Source organism: Acanthopagrus latus, chromosome 12 (assembly GCF_904848185.1).
Source record: "Acanthopagrus latus isolate v.2019 chromosome 12, fAcaLat1.1, whole genome shotgun sequence".
Lineage (NCBI taxonomy): Eukaryota > Metazoa > Chordata > Actinopteri > Spariformes > Sparidae > Acanthopagrus > Acanthopagrus latus.
In genome coordinates this window covers 17,929,670-17,953,330 of record NC_051050.1, presented here as the reverse complement: position 1 = coordinate 17,953,330, position 23,661 = coordinate 17,929,670, and the positions used below count along the sequence as shown (strand labels likewise).

Here is a 23,661-nt window from a genome sequence, read left to right as displayed (position 1 = left end):
GTGGGTTTCCCTCTCTCTCTCTTTCTGCATATGTATGTGTTTGCATGCATTTTATAACAGGCTTTCCCACATTCAGCCCATCTACAGCTACAGGTTGAGGGTTTAGTGCAGCGGCAGCTATTGTCAAGGTGTTCAAACGCTGCAAAATTCAACAGGGAAATACAGCTCTGTTTGTAGTGCGGTCTATTTTGGTACACAGACTTTGATTTCCCGATCAACCAGGTTCCGCTGACAGACAGCAGCTCTTACCTCGTCTTTGATTTATCCCTGTGTGCACTTCCCTTTGGTTTTGGAAAGTGCCTGGGGTGTTCCATCATCATTAATAAATGTCCCCACTGAAAGAGTTTTGGCACAGAATAAAAAAAAACAGCTGGTACTGATTAGTGTGTCAGGCTGAGTGCCACAGTTGTAAAGTCACTGTCCTTGAAAGATAATTAAATAGGTTAGCTTCCAGTGGTGGAATGTAACTTAGTATGTTTCCCAAATTACTGTAACTGAGTACAAAATGGAGTTATTTACATGTGTCCATTTCATGTGCCTTAATACTTCTTCCTCTCCCAGGACAAACTTTTACTTGTTTTAACAGTATATCAGTTTTTTTTTTATTGAAGTAAAGGATCTGAATATTTCCTCCCCTGTTAGCTTCCATCTATAGCAAGACTTATGATACGCATTTATATGCATGGTGCCTGTTCACTCAGTGGCCGACTAAATCTTAAATGCTTGTAGCTGCATGTTAGGTTTTGATAAATGGTGGGAAAGCGTTCACATTTGCATATCTCCTGTATAATAATGTGATACTACACGGACGTGTGTATAAAGCATTCCATTTACTGGAGTGCAGTATATTTGCTGGAAAGGCTCTGAGAGACATCAGACATGTGCACTCATTGTCCCCCCCACTGCTTAACAAAGGATGCTGAATTGTGGAGACATGTCCTCTTATCCTGCTCTGCTCTCTCAGTCAGTCAGTATCCCCAGGGCATCTGATCTAAGAGGTCATTCAGTTCACCACAGGAGGAGAGATATTCACTCTCTGATGTTACATTCTCATATATATACATATATATATATATATTTATATCTGTTAATATATTATTCTTTAAAGCTTCATATTTTTTTTTATTTTACATATTTTTTAAATTCCTTTTCTTTTGTTGCATTGAAGGCAGTTGTGGTGTCTGAGCCACGCTGCCTCACAGCATGTTCTTAGGCTCAAGCTACAGATGCATATCATGGTAGCCACAATGCAGGATATGCATGTTAGACATGACTGTATGGTAATATTCACATTGAAGTTGATTCATAGGTGCTGAGTTGTGGCTGCCCGGTATTCCTTCACAACTAGAATGAAATCTGTCTGTATACAATACAACAAAATCCAGCTTGCAAAATCAGGCCAGTTTCTTCACTGACAGTGGAGAACAGGGTCAAAACACATAGCGTGGAGGTGGAGGGCATAGGAATTAAAAGCTGCAAAATCTCTGTTATGTCCATTTGAAGCCAAGCTAGTGTCAAAAACAAGAGTCAGAATTCTGAGAAAAAAAGTCACATCTCAATCAAATTTATCAGAGTGGCCCTAATCCTCTTCCGTGGTCACCAGACGGCTTCAAAATACAAAACGCCCCTTGTTTTCCTTTTCTACAGTGACCTCAAGTGAATCAGGTCAAGGCAACAGAGCATAGCTTAAAGAGGACACAACATTCCATGATGTTGATGAATAGTCAGACTGAGCCTTCTTGAAAACAACTTCAGTGATCAGGGGTATTTAAATAAGATGAGGTGGCCAGTATAATTGATAAGCTCCTGTAAACTCTTCTTGTTCTATGTGAGTAGAATCGTAATTTATAATGGCATTATGATAAATTAATACATACAAAAAAAATAAATACAAAAAGACAAATACTTATTTTTCACAATAGATTTTTATTGTGGTCGTTTTTGTGTTTGTTCTTTAGTAGTGGTTCCTCTTCTTACATGAGATTCGCCATATGTTTAGAGGAAATATTGCACACAAACATCAGAAAGCACTAAGGAATACTTTCACTTGAAACTAATTGCTATAGGTTACATATGAGTCTGGGGAAAGGGGAGCAGAGAGGATGCAAGAGATCACAAGACAAATATACCACACGGCTGCAGACAAACATTATTAAAGTTCTCCCGAGAGAAAGATAAGGAGAAAAAGGCAGAGATAAATAGAAAGAGAGAGAAGTAGAGGGAGTGTAGAGAAAGAAGACAGAGAAAAGAGAAATGTCGGTTCAAGAGAAATGTCCGTTCAGAGTTTGTAGGCTTGTTGTGGTTGTTGGTTTTGAGGTTCCCCCAATGCAGGAAAACTGGTCTGTAGTGATAGCATGAACACCTGACATCATTCAGAAAGTATCTGGTGAGCTCGGTGAATCAAGTGAAGAATAGCCCCAAGTACCAAAGCCTGTAATCATCTAGTTGTGTGTTGTTGAATGTTTCTCCAGAAGCTGGCCTGTCGGTGTTTAGACCTGTGGCTCTCTGTACTGTTCGCTTGGTTTGTGTCATGTTTGTGTTTAAAGTGTCGAGTTTTTTTGTTTTACATACTTTCATCTAAAACACACAAGCCACTCACTCTCACCTCTGTGTGCTGCCTCTCTCAAGACTATGCCGCTACTGGAAGCTGTTTTTATCTATTTCATCCTGGCTCCAGAGTAGAAACTCTTTCGTCGCACGAAACGTTCAGCCTCCCAAAATGCTCACGTCAACCTGAAAAATCTACACTGTGCTGCACCCACGATCAAGTCTCATATCGATACAGTGCCATTGCAAATCGCTGGAGTTACTGTAGTGTACAATGGCATGGCACAACTTGCAAAAAAAAAACATAAAATGCTCCTTTATTTAGCCCTGTTGTTCTTAATGCAAGTCTGAGCAAAACACCCTTAAGAAAAAGAAAGAAAAATTAAAAGTATAATAACTCATGCACAGCTTCCACCCACTCCATCGGCCACAAAGTTATTTATAATTATAATACAATGCTTTAGAAAAACAAGACATTTTAAGGATTATGAAAATATCCTGCCTCGCCAGCTTTACACTGGGAAAAGTCTAGCTTCCCCATAGCACAATGATTACATAAAAAACAGGTATAAGAAATAAGATCTGTTTTTTTCTCCTTTCGAAATAACTTAAGATCTGTAGCGTCAACATTGTTGATGGGAAATGATTTCACAGAACATTCTGAGGCAACTTCCTGTTGCTTTATGTAAAAGGCTATCTGGACAATCAAGCAGAATAAATTAAATGTAACATAACAAATAAATATTCACACATCAGCAGCAACATAAAACCAGATTGAAAATACCCAACACACCCATTTAAATAAAATTAAATAAAATCCAGGATCAGTTTCACAATGGCTGGGGCTCTTGGTCTTGCCCGTGATGAATATGAAGTCAGACATTATGTTAATGCTAATTAATGTTGAGCATCCTTTCAAGTTTATTTATATTTGCCATCATTCAACTCTTGTAACCATTTAACAGTCCTCCTTAGGACAGACCTTCCGATGTGTAGGGTTACCTGCCCACTCATCTGCTAGGTGCATCAGTTCTTTTACATTCATTTAGACCCCCTAAGGCAATAACAGAAAACATCTTGTTCAAACCTTTGGTGTGGATAACAACCGTTATTCATGAATATATCATATGCAGGGAAGGTTTGTTCCTTGACAGTAGTTAAGTTGATTAAAAGTTCTCATGCATTTTGATCTGGGGATGCAGAAGAAACTCAATACATCAGCAACAACATTATTTGATCTGCACTTAAGTTAATTGGACAATAATGGCTTGGCTGTTTTTTGGTTTCTGATTTCCTTCCAGTTGCAGTCCACTTACACCCCAAATCAGAAAACACCTTGAGGGTGTCAAGGTGTTTTACTTTAAATCTAGAACATTGTCCTTTGCCCCACAAAGCTAATTTGTAGTCCTCGTTGCAGATTTTTTTAAGGTTTAGTACACAAGAATTATCATTTAACATATAAGTGTTTAAGTGTCTGCTTAGGTTTTATGCTACGTGAATTTGTGATCTTGCTCACATAATGAACCCTCCCATTATCAGTCATTAGGCCTCATCACCTCTTGCTGAACAGGCCTACATCTCAATCTTACAAGCTGGGAAGGACTCATCCTGCATAACAACAGTGCTGCTGCTGGCCAGGACCATGATGTTGAGCTCCTGCTGCTTGTCGTGGGTCTCCTGGTACCACTCCCTCATCACATCTGTGTCGTGGGTTGGAATCAGAGTGACCTAACACCAGAGAGGAGGGAAGTCTTATTTACCAAAAATGATCTTGTCTTTCTATCGCTTCTTCCCTGTTCATGTTTGCATGAAGAACTCTGCAGTATTATAGAGAAAAATGTAACTATGGAAAGATGTGTAGAGTATAGTGTGCAACCAAAATGTCGGCAGTTTCTTTTATTACTGGTGACTGCATTTATGCAACGTTAATACTAGAATTACCGTCTTGTAATTGTATGCCTAGGCGCACCAGTCAAGTTGCTGTTCGTGAGCTATGGCATTAAATAATAAGAGGAACATGTTTAAAGAATGGCTTTTGACCTTTTGGATACACGTTTTCTTTATTTCACAATTTTATCCTATTAGACATACAGGATGTGTAAAATTCTGTCCACTAAAATCGAATCAGTTTATCCTTGAGTCCCAGTGTATGCTTGTGCCAAATCTGAAGAAAATTCTCTTAAAGCATTCTTAAGACATCATGTTCACATGAATGGGACAGATGGACGGATGAATGGATGGATGAACAACAGGAAAACATAATGCCTCCAGCCATGGTTATCGACAGTGCAGGGGCAGAAAGATTGTGGAAACATTCAGGATACTGACAGTAGACAACTCAACAAAATATATGACAAAGGATGAGTGATTTAAGACATCTCATTGTGGAAATGTTAAATTATATCTTAAACACTTGAGACTTACCTGCATGTTGTTGCCCCACTGGGCCTTTCCTTCCAGCAGAGCATCGAGAACAGCCCGACTGGGCTCTTGAGCTGTCATATCATTGCCACTGACCACGTAGTAGGAGGAGCGCACCCGCTTAAAGAACTCAGCATCTACATTCTTGGCACTGCAGTGATTTGGGATATAAACCAAATCCATGTACATGGGAGGACAGTTCGGCAAAGATGCCCCGCCTGATACTTTTCCACTGCCAGTACCTGAAAGAGGCAAAAAATATTTCTTCCTCTTAGATCACCTTTTAAAAAATATGTGTAGTGGTTGTGTAACTGTAAGTAAATTCTACTCACCTGATGTGGCACTTTTTACACCCCTGGATGCAGAGGTATTGGTTGCATTTTTGGCATCTTTCCCTTCTCCGATAGTTTTCTTTGGAGAGGCAGTCTTTGAGTCCTTCAGTTTTGACAGACCAGTCTTCCTGGCTGGTGAGGAAGACTTTTTCACAAGCTTTTTCTTCTTGGCCTTTTCTCCATCTGTATTGGCATTGTGGAGGTTTTCCTCAGCCTTGAGGGCCTCTGGGTCCACCATGCAGACATCATGGTGGCCTGAGGATGGAGCAGAGTCCCTGAGTGCAACCGGGGGAGGATCAGCATGCCTGTATGTCAGGGTTCTGTCAGTAGGGAGAGTCTCAGAATCGTCTTCAGAGTCAATGTTGGCATCTGCTGTAATAGAGGGGCACTCCTCTGTGCCAGGTGGAACATCTGAGTCTGTCTGGGAGGGGGCAGATTCACTGATGGATGTGGGTGGGGTCTCCTCACATTGCTTGGCAGAAAGCTTACCTCCTGGGGGTGGGGGTCCTCCTCCTGACTTAGCAAGAGGTTTCTCCTCATTCAAGGCATTTTCTTCACTAATGAAGTATTCCAGAGGGCTAGGGTTGATGAAAGATGGGGATAGCTCTGTCTTGGGGTGACGGTACTCGCATGCGGTGACTAGGCAGAGGTCGACATCTGTCTTGGATGGAACAGAGGGGCTCCTCTTAGTGGAGTCTGGGTCCCTGGAGCCACAGGCAGAGTTGTAATTACACTGATCAGAAGAGAGAGGTAGATATGATGGAAAGGGAACTTTCGGGCTCACAGGGGATTTTGCCTCAGGTGTAGAATCCTCACATTTAAAGGGATTAGTCTCCTTTAATGGGGAAAAGGTCTCCTCTTTTGGAATGGTAAAAGACGATGATGGTGAAGCAGCCTTTGGAGGTGAGGGTGATTTGTCATATTTCTGCTGTGTGTCAGATTTATTAGAAATGCTGTCTGCAGATGGTGAATGTGGGCTGATGCTGTCTTTAGCTGGAGGACTGTCTAGCACTGGGGATGGCTCATTGAAATGGGGCGAGTGGGATAAAGATGATGCCTTGGGGGTAACTGGAGACTTTTCCGTCTGCTCAGCCCCGGCTTGTGGCAACTCTGTCATTTGGCATGGGGTTGTAACAGAGGGAGTGGACTGGGATGCATCTGATGGGGTTGCAGATGCAGCAAGGACTGAGTCACTCTCATCAAAAATAAAGGGCTTATCCGTTGTAGAGTTTTGTTCATCAGATCTTTTTCCATCTGAGGGGCTGTAGTCAACCTCAGTCGGGCCATTCTCTGTGGCACGTGAGCTGCTTCCCAGAGATGGGTGGTCTGGGGATTGCCTACTAAAGTCCAGGGCTAAGGAGTGGTCAGGGGACTCCTGGCCAAACTCCAGTGACATGGTGGAGTGCTCTGGGGATTTCGAGTCCTGCATCTGTGTTCGGCTTTTAGACTTTGGTGAAGTGTCTGGGGAGATAGACATTGGCCTTGGGCTGTCTTCCTTGGAAGGAGATCCCTCTGCCTCATGGAAAGTGGTTGGGGTCTGAACCACAGAGACAGACAAAGAGTCATCGACTTCTGTTGAGTGAGGAGAGCCTACCTCAGCATGAAGTGAAGGAGAGTCAGTGGTTGGTTCTGGTAAGGAGCTGGTGGCCAGAGAAGCAGTAGATGCTGAAGCTAAATGTGAGAATGTATCTTCTGCTACCACTTCCTCAAGAGGGGTTCCTGATTTGTCTGATGTGGTACCCTCTGAAATGGACATTTTGCTTTCCTCTTTGAAAGCTGTGAAAGGGTTACTGTCTAATTCATGCTTGGTTGTTGGCGCTGAGGACAAGACTGAATGGCCATTTTCTTCGGTTTTCTTATGATCAATATCAAACGGTGACTTTTCTGTCTTTGTTGGGGAATCAGTTAGAGGTGGAGTTTTTGGAGAGGACATTTCCTTCTCCAAAGGAGAGGAACTTTCTGGTTCTGGCTCGTAAGGCTCTGGAGTAACTCTATTGGAGAAATCCTCCTTATCACTTGTGACCTCCACAATTATTGGACCCTGCGCTTTGTCTTCTGACACAGGGGGTAGAATTCCTGCTTTTTCATCTACTGGTGACTGATAGTAAGGTGTGTGACCAGAGGACTGAGGTGAGGTACCTCCTTCTAATGTCTTGTCATCTGGGCTGATCGAGGAATCAGCTGTTGCTTTTGGGCACCCTGCCAGTGTTGTGGACAGTTCTATTGGAGCAGCAAACAATGATGGAGAATCAAACTTGTCCTTGCGGTCCACTGACGGAGAACGTATAAGTGGTGATGTTGTGGAGGTTGAACTGAGTCTGGTGGGGTCTGTGGCAAACCCTTCAGGTCTCTCTGCAGAGGGAAACTCCTTCCCAACTTTATCCTCTTCAAGTGATGAAGGGGGAGATATCGTGGAAGCGGAGTGGTCGTAGTCGTGGCCTTCTGTTGCATGACTCTGAGAGTGATCTGACCCGAGCATATCCTGAAGTGGAGACAGCCTCTTCCTATCAAACTCTCCAGATGTTGGTGTCCCAAACCTGCCAACATCCTGTGAAGGCGATTCATTCTCATCATTGGTGGCTTCGTCGCTCATAATGTCCCTTGGAGTCAACATCTCATCCATGGGTGTAGGCACACTGGAGATCTCCATGGTGGACTGAGTGTGGCCAGAGGTGACAGTGTAATCTTCAGGGGGTTCATCTCTGTTCTCGTCATCCGAGGCTACTGATCCCTCAAAGCCGACTGGGAGCATTTCATCATGGATCGATGCAGCCGGAGAAACAGGTGAGGACACTTTGGGTGAAGCTGATACAAACAGATTACGTTTCTCTGTTTCTTTCTCGATCACATGCTGACTTTCTATGTTTTTATTTGTCACATCATCGTTGTCCTCAACAGTATCTTGTGGTTTGACTTCATCATTTCTGTCTTGGTGTCCATCTTCACTGGGACTAATCTTATCTTTTTCTGGCTCCACTCTCTGTGGTTCATGAACTTCTTCTGTCTCTCCCTTCTCTTCGTATTCCCCTCCCTCAGATGTCTCCTCCATCACAGTGCCTTCATCTTCAAACTTCTCAATTATGCTGCCATTGAGTTTTCCCTTAAGAACTGGTTCTTCTGGAGTCTCTCCGCTGTCTCCTTCAGCCTCTGTTGTGGTTATTCCCTCATCCACAGACTCTGGTGCTTCAGGTGACTCTTTGGTTTGTATTATTTCTTCATGGTGGATCATCACAGCTTCTTCTTCCTTATTTTCTTGCACAGTTGCATCATCCTCCACCAGCTCTTCAGCTTTGAGCTCCTCAAAGTCCTTGGTGAGGTCCTCTGGTGTGGACATCAGAGATCTTTCTGCTTCTGGATCCTCCACAGCAGCAGCAACAGCAGCAGCAGCAGCAACTGCAACACCAGCTGCAACTTTACCACTACCCACCTTTGTTTCCTTCTTTGTCACTTTCGTCTTTCCTGTGTCTTTTAACTTTGATGGGATTCCTGCATCTTTCTTTGAGGCATTGTCTTTTTTCAGCGGCTTTGGCTTTGGTGACGGACTCTTTTCTTCGCCCGGAGCAGATGTCTTTTTTATGTCTTTAGTTGGCCTTTTGACATCTTTCTTTAGCTCTTTCTTTTCTTCCTTCTTCTCCTTCATTGGTGAGTCTCTTCTTACATCCTTTTTGATAACTTTCTTTGCCTCCTCTTTCTTCACTTTCTCATCCTTTTTAATGGCTGCATCATCTTTCTTTACAACTTCTTTTTTCACCTCCTTTTTCTTTTCCACAGACACTTTGCTCTCCTTTTTAACAATCTTTTCTTTTTCAGCTTTGGGCTTTACTTCAGACTTCTTTTTCTCTGGAGTATCATTTTGAGCTGTCTGCTCTGCCTTTGCTTTTGACTCTTTCTCAGATACCTTTGCCTTTTCCTTTTTCAGCGGAGCCTTTTCTTTTTTCTCCACCTTCTGAGTTTTTTCATGAGTTGATTCTGCATCAGTCTTTGCCTTTTCTGGTGTTTCCTCCCTTGAGTCCTTCCTGAAGCTTTTGATCGGTGATGGCTTTGGGGTAGACTTCAGGCTCTCTTTGCTGTCTGTTCTGTGTTTCATCTTGGCTTGCTTTAGTGTTGGTGTTGACGGCATAGAGGAGGACATCGCTTTTTGAGTGACAACTGGCTGTTTCAGGAAGTCCAGGTGCTTTAGTTTTTCTAAACCTTCGAAGATGTGATTCTGGGTGGCATTTCCAGGAAACAGGACACGCACAACCTTATCTGAGGGATTTGCAGGGTGCCACACAATCAGGGAAGAAATAGAGGTCAAGTAAGAGACAGGGAACTCAGACTCTTTTCCATTTGGCAGCAGGATGGAAGCGGTGTCTTTTTCACTACCTGTCCACTGCTTCATGAAGTGCTGCATCTCCTTGCTGTTCTTGGATGGATTAAGCACATACATCTCAAGCTTCCCAACGCCCATTTTCTGAAAAAGTGTGAGCGGCTCTATGGTGTTTCCAACAGGCTTATGCAAAGGTTCTATCCTCAAATTTAGCTTGGTGAGGAACTGCTGAGTGAACGCTGCCTCCTCAATAATCCTCCGCACTCTGTAATTAGGTTCAGGGTTATCCAGGTTTTCAGGAAGGTTCACAAACACAACACCAATATCTGGCGAAATCATGTTTTTCACCCAGTCACTGTTAGCTGTCGAACCCTGCGACTGTTCTTCCTCAAGCTCTGAAACTTTCCTCTGCAGCATGCTATTGATGCCTGGCAGGTTATCGTCACCAATGTGGGTCAGGAGGATGGAGTCCACCCTGTCCAGATGCCTCACCAGCTTCCAGAAACATGACTTTCTGTCCGAGCCACCGTTAATCAGCATGTTGAAGCCATTGACAGCAAAGAGAGCTGAGTCACCACAACCAGCAGGAAAGATGTAACAGCATGGTTTGGAGAGCTTGAGGAATCCACCAGAGGTTGGTGGTTCTAACATGTCAAACGGAGATGGGATCTCTACTGATTCAGATAAATACTCTGTGAACTCTGAGAGGCCCTCCATCTCAGGGAGAATAAGAGTGGAGTTTAGTTTCATGTTAATGAAGTCCTGCAGGTTGTGTTTGTCCAAGTTGGAGTTTTTCCAGTCGCCTTGTTCGGGGCAGGACAGTGTAATGTTGGCTTTGTTTGCTGGGTGAATGGTGCTGAGCAATTCACCAATCTGTGCATGAGAAAGATGAAGTGACTTTAATTTTTAACATGCTGCAGTCTGTGATGAGATGAATTGTGTTTTGCACAGTTTCAGTCTGTGTGCATGTACATACTTGTACTGTGGGTGTCTTTAGACCACTAGGCAAATCGACATAGATACAGACAAGAATATTGCTTTTCCTATCATGTACTCATTGACCATCATCAATGTAAAACATGAAAACTGCCAAAAGTTAAGGTTTTTGCTTTTTCAGGGCAACAAAATGTGTGTATGGACATATGGAAAACAATTATTTGCCCACGTTGGCTCACCTCCTGGTCGGTGAATATGTCAATGAAGTTGAAGAAAGAGAAAGATCCGGACTGGAGAATCAGCTCCCCAGTGTTTTCAGAGCACTGCCCTGAGAGAACCAGAAGCTTGTGTCTGGCCGTGTCTGAGATCATCAAACGAACCTGGAAATCAAAAGAAGATTTTCTGTGACAGAGTGCCGCTGACCTTTGTCGAATGTAAATGGACACTTAATGGAAGAAACATTGAGACAAACTTGCACGGCCCGTGAAAGAGAAACACATATTTTAATTACAACCCAAGTGGGATGCTGTGTAAACCATAAATACAAAAGAATGTGACATTTTGCTCATCCTTCTTAACATAGACAACATGCCTAATGTTTTACATGATTAAGTTTATTGATTGTTGAGACGGGGGCAACAAATGATTGGGAAGGTTGTGAATTGCTTAAAAACACCTGTATGGATCATTCCCAGATTCATTGGTGAAAGGTAACAGTATCATGATTGGCTATGAAAGGGGCATCCTCTAAAAGCTCGTTCAAAAACAAGGATGGGATTTTCCTGCATGGACTCAGGAATATTTTGTACAACCGTTGTCTGTACACAGTTGATTGCATTCCTTTTTTATCTATGTTTTATGCGGCAGCCCAACTTTTTTGGGATCGGGGTATTATTGCCTGTAAAGCCTTGCTGCTGCAGCTATCAGCTTAATGATTTTGTGTATTTGAAATACCACCAGCCTCACGTCACTCAAATCCATTAGCTAATTAGCTGACTTGCTTGCTTGCCATCCACTCTGCTAAGTTTCCCTTTCATCCCTCTATCTCGTGCCTCTCTCCCTTTCCATTGGTCTTTTTTTTTTTTCGACTTCAGCAACATCAGCTGTTACGGGCAGCTTGCCAGGTCAATCCTGCTGCGCTCTCAGATATTATTAACGCACAGTTTGACTGCAGACATGGCTAGGGGGTGGAGGCAGCGCTGAAACAGAGCAGTGAGACAAGAGAAAATCTTGTGGCATCTGCGCTCCGGCATGTAATTCTTCCTTTCAAAATGCAAAAGGTAAAAGGTTGTACTTGTTATTCTAGCAGTAAACAAAGCATTAGTCATGTCCCTTGAGTTCCTAATTGCTCCTACATTTTTATTCCAGCCAACAGCAAACAAATTAAATAAAGAGGATGGATAATTGGCCAAACATGGAGGAGAATCAACGCAGAATAATGATGCTTTTAAAGCTGCAAACTGCTGCATAAATGTGTGTGTTTTTTGTGAATCTGAGAATGAAATACTGGGCTACAGAAAGAATAGAGGCAGAAGTCATGTTGATGTAACAGACTGTCAACAACAATTATAGCTCATTTTACCTCGGTGCTGACTGCGTCATCTGAAGGGTTGATAAGCACCACCGTCTCCAGGACATTACTTTTGTGGTGAAGAATCCTCTGCCCTGCAAAACAAAAGGGAAAATAGGTGCAAATGAAAAAATAATAATTTCACGGTCACATAATTTCATCATACCTAGAAATTGGGTTGTTTTTAATTTCATGCCTGTTTGTTGTTTTTGACACGGTGTTGACTCTACTAATTCTACTCTCGCAACTCAGGTAGAAATAACGTGCATGTTTTTCAATATGCAGCACATTACGCAAACATAACGACTTCTTAACACAGTGAAAGTTTGTCACTACTCCATGCCACAAAAACGTAGAACATATGTTCATTTGTGCTATGACATTAACACAGGAAATAACAGTACCTGTCAAACTAGCGATGAAAGGAAATTAATTGATTAGACAATCAACACAAAAGGAATCTTCCCCCATTTGATTTAATTGTCTTATTTTCTATGCGGATTTGCACCTTTAATTTCTCTTATGCAATAGTAAGTTCAATATTTTCAGGTTCCAGACTGTTGGACATCATCTTAGGGATCATTATCAAGTATTGTATATAGCAACATCTTTACAGACCAAATATTTAGTTGATTAACTGAGAGAATTATTGGCCAATTAAGTGACAGTCAAAAATGATCTTGAGCTGCAGCCATACTGTGCCTAACAAGCAAATTTGTCAAAATTATGCGTTGCCTGTGCCGTCAAACTGAAGGAACTGGATTTGCGACTTGATTTGGAATCATGTCTCTTTCATTACACTAATATGATATGATAATATTTCAACCAACAAAGCCTCAAAATCACTAAAACATTCACATCCTATTTTTCATTTTCTAACATTCCTATTATTTGTGCTAATTTCCATTTAAATTAGATTAAACACATCCTGATGAATCTCCACTGATCTGGTTCTTATATGGGGCAATGCTCAGCACATTTATCAACTAATTCATCAAACCCGGTCAACCTGGCAGCTCTAATATGGCTGTGTAAATGTTAATGGTCTCTACGGAGACGAGCTCTTCATCTCTAAGATGGATGAAATCTCTGGAGATGCGAGTACAACACGCCCCTTATACCCTAAATCTCACTCCTCAGCATGAAAACCTGTTTCAACATGAAGTCATCACTCCCTTATCAGCCTTTGTTGTAAAGATATCATTGTTTGCACCGTGTTTAGGCAATGATGATAGTGCAGTACATTTTTTAAAGCGTAATTAAACAGCATCATTATAGTCCTGTCATTATGTTATAATCAGGAACACATGACACATGACAAAAAATTAATTGATCCACCTGCAAGAATTGTATTTTTATTTTATTTTTTTCATTTCTTGCCACGTTAATTTGTAAACACTGCACTGCAATATTACTTTATAAAATGAATCTAGTTATTTATATTTATTTCTTATTATATGCCTCCCGTGTTAAAATAAAAATATCCATTAATGCAGCTTTTCAGTGTTTTTTCTAACATTTTATAACAGAACATTTAACATTTAACACTTGTGGTCAAAGTAGTGAATGAAGTTTCCCAGAACTAAAAATGCCATCTTCAAATGTCTTGTTATTCCCATCCAGCAGTCCAAACCTAAAGATATTAAATTTTCTGTCACAGAAGAAGAAAACCTGCCAGTATTTCCATTCAAAAGCTTAAAAGAAGGATTTTTTGTGATGAAATGAAGGATCAGTTTATTCTTATAATTCTAATCATCTAATCAGTTAATCCCCTGATCGGTTCAGCTATACCGGACTTCTGTAGGTGGACAAAGCCAGACAATACAAACAAGACCCAACCAGTTTTTGATCTCTCTGTATAATGATTCAGAATAAATATGGATAAATCCATCACACCACCCAAGTAACATTTTTCTCTCATAATTCAGAGATGTCACATAGAAGATGGACAGTAGGGTGTGACAGGCTCATAATCAATCATCCTAGGTTATGGATGATTGATTATGATAATGACCTTGATCCCGCTGTGTGTGTGTGTGTGTGTGTGTGTGTGTGTGTGTGTGTGTGTGTGTGTGTGTGTGTGTGTGTGTATTAGGGGGTTATCCTCCGGTCCAGCTGACATGGACAGGTAATCATTATCCACCCCAACACACCAGGCTCCGCTCACTCGATCCCTCTCTTTGTTTCCTCTCCTCGTTATCCAAGTTCTTTTATAAATACATGAAGCAAACTGGGAAATTCTGTTCCAGTTTTGATCATTTAGATTTGATTTCTGCTGGTGTAAAACCCCGAGTCAATTCTCTAACATTCTGAGAATGAGACAAACAAGAACATGTTACCTGTCAGGTTCAGAGTGCACTGAGGTGTTGCTTGGATATGAGCCTCATATTCAGAATCCTAAGAGTGCAGCGTGTGCCTCGTCTCCAGAGACACGATGCTGCAGCAGCTATCAGCCTGCTGGGCCGATTCCTCCATACATATTTCATATGGTAGATTCTCGTTATGGAGCACATAGCCATTAACCCTGCCACATCCTCCCCGAGGGCTGTCAGTCCCTCCATATGGAAGAACTCTTTCATTCATTGCTGTTAATAGTAAAGTAGCTTCTATACAGTGCATGACTCTTCGCCTCTAGTATTCTGGGGAATTCGATTAAGGTAGAGATAATGACTGAATTTTTAACCCCTACCACTCATTTTCAAGTTCCCCCTTGCCCACCAAGACACAATTGTGAAAGGGAGTGGTTAGAATCTCCCCTTAAGAAATGGGACAACACTTTGAAACATAATTTGTTGTCAATGCCGTGCCGCGATTTCTCGTGTTGCTGTGACAATCCTCTTATTATCTCGCTGCCATTTATCTGGTTGGGAGAAAAACATGGATGCTTGTTGTTCACAACTTCACACTAACAATTAAGTCATCAGATAAAAAAGAACAGTGCTTCATTACCTGGCTACTAGCTGTGCTTTTCAGGCTAACGTTAGCAACCCGTGCTCCCACTTTAACAGTCTGCAGTAACATTAGAGGAGCAGTATCAAGTGTAGCGACTTCACTGCTCAACCTTAGTTAAAATTCTGTCATTATTTGCCATCAAAGTAGGTATGCAACATTGTACTATGTCAAAATGCAGGACTGTCGTGCACAAATCAGCAACAGCTCTGTCAAGTTCTCAAATCCCTCAGTTTGAAATATGTATCACGGTTCCCAGAGGGTGAATCGTAATGACTTCCCTGACTTTCCCTGAAGAGGCACCATCAAGTTGAAATAATTTGTCTTAAGTTACTCATATCCAGATCTATTGCTATGAAATTTTGTTCAGACATTCATGATCCCCAGTGGATGAACCCTCTCATTTTGGTGATTCACTGACTCTGTGGTGTTTTCACTTATCTTGAAAAACATTCTTCAAGGTCGAAAGTCAAACTGTCCTATACTCTGGTTTATGACCACATCATGAAAAACTAATGCTATTTCTGTTAGCATTAGCTAAACAGGTCTGGCTATCTGAGACTAGTGTGCCCCTCACTCAGATCCCCTCTGTCCGGCACGTGTCCAAGAAACTGACATGATGTTGGAGCTCACTGAGTCAACAGAGCACTGGACTTAAAGAAAAGTGCCTCTTATATTTCATGCATTAAGCATTTTTTGTCCACTTAATAATTAGTTTAGCTTATCGAAAGCAAACTAACCAAAACTGACATCCCTAGTTGTAGCTGATGTGTAAAAATATTGAATACATTATTCTGCTTGTCATAAAAAAAGCCTACTGACGCTGCATGAGCTTTTTATTAGCAATTTTACAGCAGAGATTTTTGTCAGTCTAACACCACCATCATCAAAATCCCAGTTGACTGTGGGAGGAACCAGCTCCACTCAGCTTTGTTCTGGAGAGGCAGCAGTCTTAAACTGATGACCAGACACGTTTGTCACTGGTCTGCGAAATGAGAGAAGAATCAATCACGGAGGTCTATCGCTCATCCTGTTCAGGATACTGTACACCAGCCATGTCTGTAATCGCTAATGCAATAGAAAAGCATTTTGTTGTCTCTCTGTGGGCAACGCCCTGTTTACAGCCTTTCATGCTATGAAACTGAAAATACAGCAGTCTGTATTAGGATTAGAGAAGCTCGAGGCAGCCACCATCACCCTGCCAAATTGGTGTGTATCCACACTTACTCGTCAAAATACGACAGATCGTGCACTGGAGCCTTAGTGACCCTGACAATTACCTTGATCGATATAAAAATCCTTAGTGCCCACTGTGTCTATGTCTCAGCAGGAGGCGAGGTAATGTGACATGCAACACTGAGCATTCTCCTTCTGGCTGAATAGAAAGTGTAAGACTGGCGTGGCCTGTCTGCCACAGACTGAACCAGACAGGCGAACGTCAATGTGGATGGCACCACACCAAAAATAGATCAGTGGAACAACAAAATTTGGTGCCTCCTTCATTTTGCAGCACATGAAGGACCTCGCAGGGTAGGATTATGATTCGATCCCCTCAGGTGGATCCCCTGCATGTGTCAGCACCTTTCCCTCCGCTGTCATTTCTTTTTCCAAGGCGACAGAATAATTGACCACGGTGACATTCAGCGGCAAAAATGGGTGCCCCCGGAGAACAGCTTTCAATGTCACTTGTTCCCGTGTCCCTGCACAAATGGATTAAAAAGGAAACCCGCATGTCTGGGCATGGAGCTAATGGCACCATCGCTGCTGTTAAACCGGCTGAAACGCAAAGCAGTCAATCGCCTGTGTTGTAGTATTGATGCCTCTAAAAGGACATTCAGTTTTAAGCTCCTTTGCTCCCATCATCTTTAGGAATTAACATGTCAAACAAGTGACAACATGGCAGGTGAAACACCATGATTACAAAATCATTATGTCTTCCAGCAACCTGTTTCTCCCCCAATTCCCCCAGCTATGAAGATGAAGGATAATGCGGCTTGATAGGTGCATGACTGATCAATCAATCTGCTGATTTACGGCTACAGAACCGATCAGCCTGGATCAGTTGTTTTAGATACTGAGAGAAAACAGGATCCTATTTGCAGGACATATCAGGAGGATCTTTTCATTTGTGAAAGCCGACATGATTCTTTATTACAATCGATCGGCGAATGGATTTGTGGTTTAGAGACGGCCATTTACCTTTCCAGTTGCCGCAAAGGCTTCAGTGCTTGTCTGCAGGCGAATCTATACGTAACCTGAAGTATCACATATGCATCAGGGAGACACTGAGGCTCTCCTGTCTCGTCCCTTTGTTTTCTCTTCCCTGTGGGGTCCAGGCTTACTGTGCACTAACGCAGCGTGATGGACGACATGTCATCCATCAAGCAGACAGATAATTGCGCTGGTCCTCCTGCGCCCAACACCACCTGCTGGTTTGCGTTTCCCTGTAATTACCGAGCTCTAACCAATGAACCGATACAGTGCAAGCTAAAGGTAAACATAAACAACTCATATAAAGATATATAATTGATCTATTTTGACAATGAATGAGGGCGGCTGTGGCTCAGGGGGTAGAGCCAAGTGTCTTGCTCTCTGAAGGGTTGCTGATTGGATTCCCCTGGTCGAAGTGTCCTTGGCAAGATACCGAACCCCAAACTGCTCCTAATGTGCTGGTCGGCACCTTGCATGGCAGCCACCGCCCTCATTAAATGAATGTATGTATGAATTACTGTCAGCTGCTTTAGACAAAAGCGTCTGCTAAATGCCCTAAAATGTAAATGAAATAATACCTTATATAAAAGCTATAGCTCACCCTCTAAAGTATAAGTATAGCTCAATATTTTAGGATTTAACCTGTTGCGAGTGTTAGATGAGATGATCGACACCCTACTCGGATATCTTTCCAATAAATATAAGGCTACAGCTAGCAGCTAGTTGGCTTAGCTTAGCATCAAAAGGTAATAATAACAATAGGTAGTAATTATAGTTACAGTATAAATAAATGCTACAAACAACTGTAGAACTTACTTTAGCCCTGAACATGCTTATGGATTTTGTTGCTTTTGGACAGAGACAGACTTGCTGTTTCTAGTCTTTATGCTAAGCTAATCTAACAAGCTACCAGTTGTGGCTTTATATCTATTGGAAAGATTTCCAAGTAGGGTATCAATCTTCTCATCTAACCCGCGAGAACAAAGCCAAGAAGTTATATCCCCAAATTTTGAGCTTTTTCTTTAAGAATTACCACAAAACATCAATCATGTGTGTTTTTCATGATAAAGATTCTTCAGTATTTTGTGTTTCATCAAATGGTACATGAAAATCACAAGTTTAAATTTCAAGTAAGCTTCTAAAAAAGAAAACTTTACAAAACACAACTCCATGCAGAGGAGCCGTTCTAATAAACATAAAAGCCTTTTCAATGTCAAGCGAAACATTGTAGTTTCTAGAAAGCCCTTCATAAATCAGTTGGTGTATTTAAAGTTCAAAGACAGTGAAAATCCCCCCCTTGAAGAAGAGACTTGGCAAAAAGCCTGAGGCGCAGAAAAAAAGGGAACAACATTATTCCAGTTTTAGCGCTTACACAGTATTAAATCTCCATGTCTTGGCTTCATTAATTCTCTGATCAGAGCCGCATTTCCATCTCTGTGTTGCAGCTTTTTAACCACTCACATCTATCTTCACCCTCCTGACGTACTCGATCCCCTCCCTCCTCTGCTCCCTTGTTTGCTCTCCTCTTCCCCCCCCCTAACCCTTTGTATTCCCCTCACCCTTTCTGTTCCCCCAGTCCTCTCTGTTCTCCTCCCTTTCTTTATTTCCATGGACAGACACTTGCCACCGGGGATTCCACGCTGCTAATTACTCCCAAATCAACTGTGCATCCAGTGCTGGGTTGCAAGGCAACAGCACACATGGAGGAAGAAACGAGGATGAGAATGGAGGATGGGAAAACGATAAAAAAAAGACAAGGTGGGATGAAAGGAAGAGGGGATTTAGAGTCTCTTTGAATGCTATCACAGATAAATCACCATGTTTCACCCCACCCCCACCCCACACTGTAAACCTTTTAAGAGATTTAACACAGGAATATTACAGTAAATCACTTGGTTGAGGCTGCAACAGCAGTATGAAGAATGAAGCCCTGCCGGCTGTACCCAATATGGAGGAGAGCCAAGCAGAGGCTTTAACTGCTGCCGCCCGTCAAGGCCGTACTGCCCACTGACAGACCACATGTCCTGCCACACTGGATCTGTTCCATCTTTATGGAGCCTGTCCCTCATCTTACACATGACGCACCTATCACGGCACAATGCAACAAAATGCTGAAAGGGCGTATCCGGCTGTAGGTAATAAAACCTCCACACACACACAAACACAGGGTACTGTTAGTGTACGCTGCTGAAAAGTGACGCGTATGAATGTACACATACTCGTGTACAGTTTAGAAGTACTCGTAGTTTACTGACAAGTAACACATGTTTCAAGCTATTTATTATTTATCAGACTTTGATCCTTTGTCTGCCTGCCCATCCCCATGTCAGACAGCCTTCACCTTCACAATAAACCTGAGCTTTTCCATTTTATAATGCCTATACGTACTTCTGCAGCTGTTTTGGTGACAGTCACGCAAAAATTAATCCGAAACGCTTTATTCTACACAGGCAGTAATATTATAACGCAACGTGTCACACATTACACTTTGGGAGTAATTTGCCCAACACTGTCTCTAGAACATTCATTTAACATTTTCATCAAAAACAGGTTGAAATATTCAAATTTCACTGCAAATTAAGGTTTTACTTTTAGAGAGAAATGTTTTGATAAGTTTAAGAGTTTTTGTTTTTTTTTACTGATCAAACTCCCTGTCATTTAAAGAAGTATTTGCAATCACCTCTCCCAACCACAACAAAAATGCTGATGCTCCATGTGACTAATAAGTATATAAAACATATTCTCTTTAATGAATGACTTTATTTCAGCACTGTATGTACTTTCACTTGAGTTAAATCCAGGAGTTGTTTTGCTTTTTTTTTTTAGGTGTACAGTAACTTTGGGGAAGAGAGCCTAAACAAACTGTCTATGTTTTTCATGGCTGAGTAAACTAAATTTCATACTGTTTTACCTTGTTTAAATTAACCCTGCCACCTTTCCAGCTTCAAACTGTGTGTGTTCTTAGAACCTTATTTTCCTCTGAGAACAGCTTTTTTATTCAGTTAATTTGAATTTTTAAAAAAAAAATATTTCTTAGTGTGTAATAGTACCTCACTTATATTGTTAATATAAAAATTCTGAGTTTGAATTTCTTCCCCAAAACTACGTACTGCCCTTTTAAGTAAATGACCTTCATACTTCTTCCACCACTCACAACGTGTTTGTCTCAGGTTCTAGTAAAGATGCAATGGAAGCTGTTAAGCGTTAATCAGACTGCTGGTGTGAAATTGTTAGCGCAAAAAAGTATTTTATTTCCAGTTTACCTCTGACGTCGGAGGAGAAACGAGCCGAGTGTCTGGAGACAAACAGCTTCAGCTCCTGGTCCAGGTTGCAGTCGATGAGGTTTGTGTCCCACGAGCGGATCCCTGCGAGAAGACAAACAAAGATGGCAAGAAAAAAAACAATCAACACAAAAACAATGGAGAGCAAGGACACGGAGAAACACGAGGAGGAAAAACATATGTCAGCTTTGCTGTCAGAAAAATGAATCAATGCACACGGCAGACATCACATCGCCAACACACACTTGGCAACAGGTCTAACAAATGTGCAAAGTCTCAGCCTCACACACCCACACACACCCACACACATTTATATCAGTGATCATTTTGCCTCCAGTTCATTGGAAAATCTTCGAGGGAACATATATGGACGTGTTACCGGTTTGGCAGGAGAAAATAAATCCATGATGGGAAATATCTATAGTACTGTTTCTGTTTCGCCACGGGCCAGACGCACTGGCTGCCTCCACTCAGCTGAGTCATGGTGCTATCATCCTCTCATCATGAATATGCAGAGTAAAGGCCTTCTGGAGGCTTCGTGAAGTTAGGTGATGGCAAGAAGTGAGATTAGTCATTCAAACAAGGAGAATTGTTTGTTTAAAGGGTACTGCAACAGAACAGTTGGGTGTGTCACACAATAGGTGTGTCAAGGCTATTATACTGTCCGACATAACTGCGATCTTGGATGTTATCCCAATAATCATCAAAATATTCTTTAAAATGTTAAATAAAAGCTAAAATTGCACTAGAAACCATACTGGAATCACTTTAATCTTACGCATTGTTGGGAAACAAATATTTAAATTGTATCTCTTGAATCTTTTTTTAAGTGCAAAACAATCAATCATACTATCGCAATCCACGATAAATGATTTAATTGTCGCATCCCTAGGTGTGGCAATAACACAAGAGCATTAACTGTTCATCTGTGACAGCGATGAAAGGGGTGAAATGTTGTTATTCCCAGGCCAATCAATAAGATGCGGAAGCAGCACGATAAATGTTTTGGTACATTTTAATCGCAGTAGAGCTGAAGAATGAAAATTGGATGAAAGCTTTTAAAGTGCCCAGAAGAATCAACAAAATCCACAAAAACTATCCATCAATCTGATGAAGAAGACAGGCAAAAGCTCCAGAACAGCTAATAAAGTGTTTTGATTTTTCACCAAGGTCAATGTCAAAGATTCAGGCGCAACATCTGACATATATAAGGGCCAAAATAATAATCTGTTAATTTATAATTATAGACTCCTTGAATCAGATAAAGGAGTTATTTAACCACCTCTGAGCTTGTTTTTGTCTGTGAAACAAAGTACAGGAAGAACATAAAGAACAGGCTTCATTTCCTCGTTTCCTCCTGCACTTTAACAGCCGCACAGTAACTGCGCCATAGTCTCCTCTCTCACGCTCAGGCCAGGGGAGGCAGCCCACCACAGCAGCTGGAGCGCTTCTGAAAAAAAAAAAAGGGTTTTAAAAAAACGCCCTGCTCGGTTTGAAGATCGTTCCTCGTGGCTTTCCGTAGGGACCGCAGTGCGGACCGAGCCACGCCCACCAGCCGGTGAGGCGATGAGAGAGCTGGATGCGGGGTGATGATGATGCTGATGCTGACAGAGATGTTCCCACAGGATGGACGAGGAGTGAATCTGTTCTGTGGCAGTCTCAAAACACAAGGCGCATATTTTACTCATCTCTGTCGAGGCTTTTCTCTGCAGCGAGACACAAAGCTGCTGCTGCTGTTTTTTTTTTCTTGTCCTGAGTGTAAACTGATTCGTGGGACCCTGAGACAAAAAAAAAAAAAAGCCTGACGCACCTGAATTAAATCCTGGCACGGTGCCGTGCGCGCATAAAAGAAACGCAAAACGAGATTTGTTGCATTATTGACGCATAGTCCGGATCGAACGCTGAATCACCGGCGTCAGCTTCATTACAGGACCTGGTCCCACGTGCTGGGGGGGATGACAACAACCGGGCCTGCTGACATTAACAGACGATGACAAGAAGGCGAAAAGAAAAAACACAATCACAAGAATGTAGGGAGGGGGTCGGTGAAATAAGACGCGAGGAGCGTTTTTGGCGACATCTTACGTTGAGGTTACAGGGAGTGGCTGCTCGGTATCATGATGCCTTCAAGTTCAAGCAGGCACCCAGATGATAAACGACATGTCACTAATGACCCGGTAATAATGCGTAATTGGCTCAGACGCGCGTACAAATAAAAAAATAAAAACCCGGCCGCTGCAAACAACATCGACATCCTCGACAACATGAGACGGGACTCCTGTCAGATAAACATCTCTGTGTAAGTTGTCATGAGGTCCGGACTCCCAGTGGCCTACAACCCACCCACCCACCCACCTACCTCTCTCTATGTCCGCAATGGCACACTTCAGGTGATCCTCCGTGACGATCTCCCCGATGACCACCAGCAGGTAGAATTTGCCGTCGTTAAAGTGCTGCGAGGGGCCGGAGGAGGTCGGGGACGCCCCGGTGTTGCTCTGACCGCCTAAAGTCTCCATTTCTGCGGATTCTACCAGGGTGGCCATCCTGTCCTCTGTCTCTCTCTCTCTCTCGCTCCCTCCGTCTGTGTCTCGTATCTCCCGTACACACCAGCAGGATCCAGCAGCAGCAGCAGCAGCAGCAGCAGCCTCCTCCCTCTCACTGGTCTCCAGACATACAAGTGGAGCGCTGATAGGAGTGGCCCTGGCTTTTTATACCAGCAGACATTGTGTCATATTCGGTAGCCGGGGAGAGAAGAGGGCGCCGGGGCTTTTTTTTTTTTTTTTTTTCTTCTTCTTCTTTTTTTTTTCGCACACTCACTCCTCAGCTGATGTCATCCGCAACGAATCAAACGCCTCCGGAAGTCACCGAGGTCTGAGGCTTTGTGTTGGACACGTCCATCACTCCGCCACAAGTGTTGCTGGGCTGTGGGGTTATTTATTGGACTTGTTCGAAAACAATCACAGCCATGAAATATTCTTGTTTTTTTTCTCAAATAATGAAAAAAGTACTATGAACAAGGCTTTTCTGTATCTATTTTAGCATGCAACACCTCACTTCCACTAAGTGTAATGTCGTCTTTATAAGGGTCATCCTAAAAAAAAACAA

At 42.3% G+C, this 23,661-nt stretch overlaps 1 protein-coding gene across 1 annotated transcript; it reads right to left on the bottom strand.

Moving 5' to 3' along the window:
- Positions 1-1,906: 1,906 nt before the first annotated feature.
- On the bottom strand, positions 1,907-23,545 carry map1b (microtubule-associated protein 1B). Its single transcript, XM_037118012.1, has 7 exons — positions 22,916-23,545; positions 20,539-20,640; positions 12,128-12,210; positions 10,785-10,925; positions 5,301-10,482; positions 4,972-5,210; positions 1,907-4,275 (listed from the first exon to the last, which is right to left on the bottom strand). Exons 1-7 carry the CDS (start codon positions 23,097-23,099, stop codon positions 4,120-4,122), a joined length of 6,087 nt encoding a protein of 2,028 aa, XP_036973907.1. The 5' UTR covers positions 23,100-23,545; the 3' UTR covers positions 1,907-4,119.
- Between the last annotated feature and the right edge of the window lie 116 nt (positions 23,546-23,661).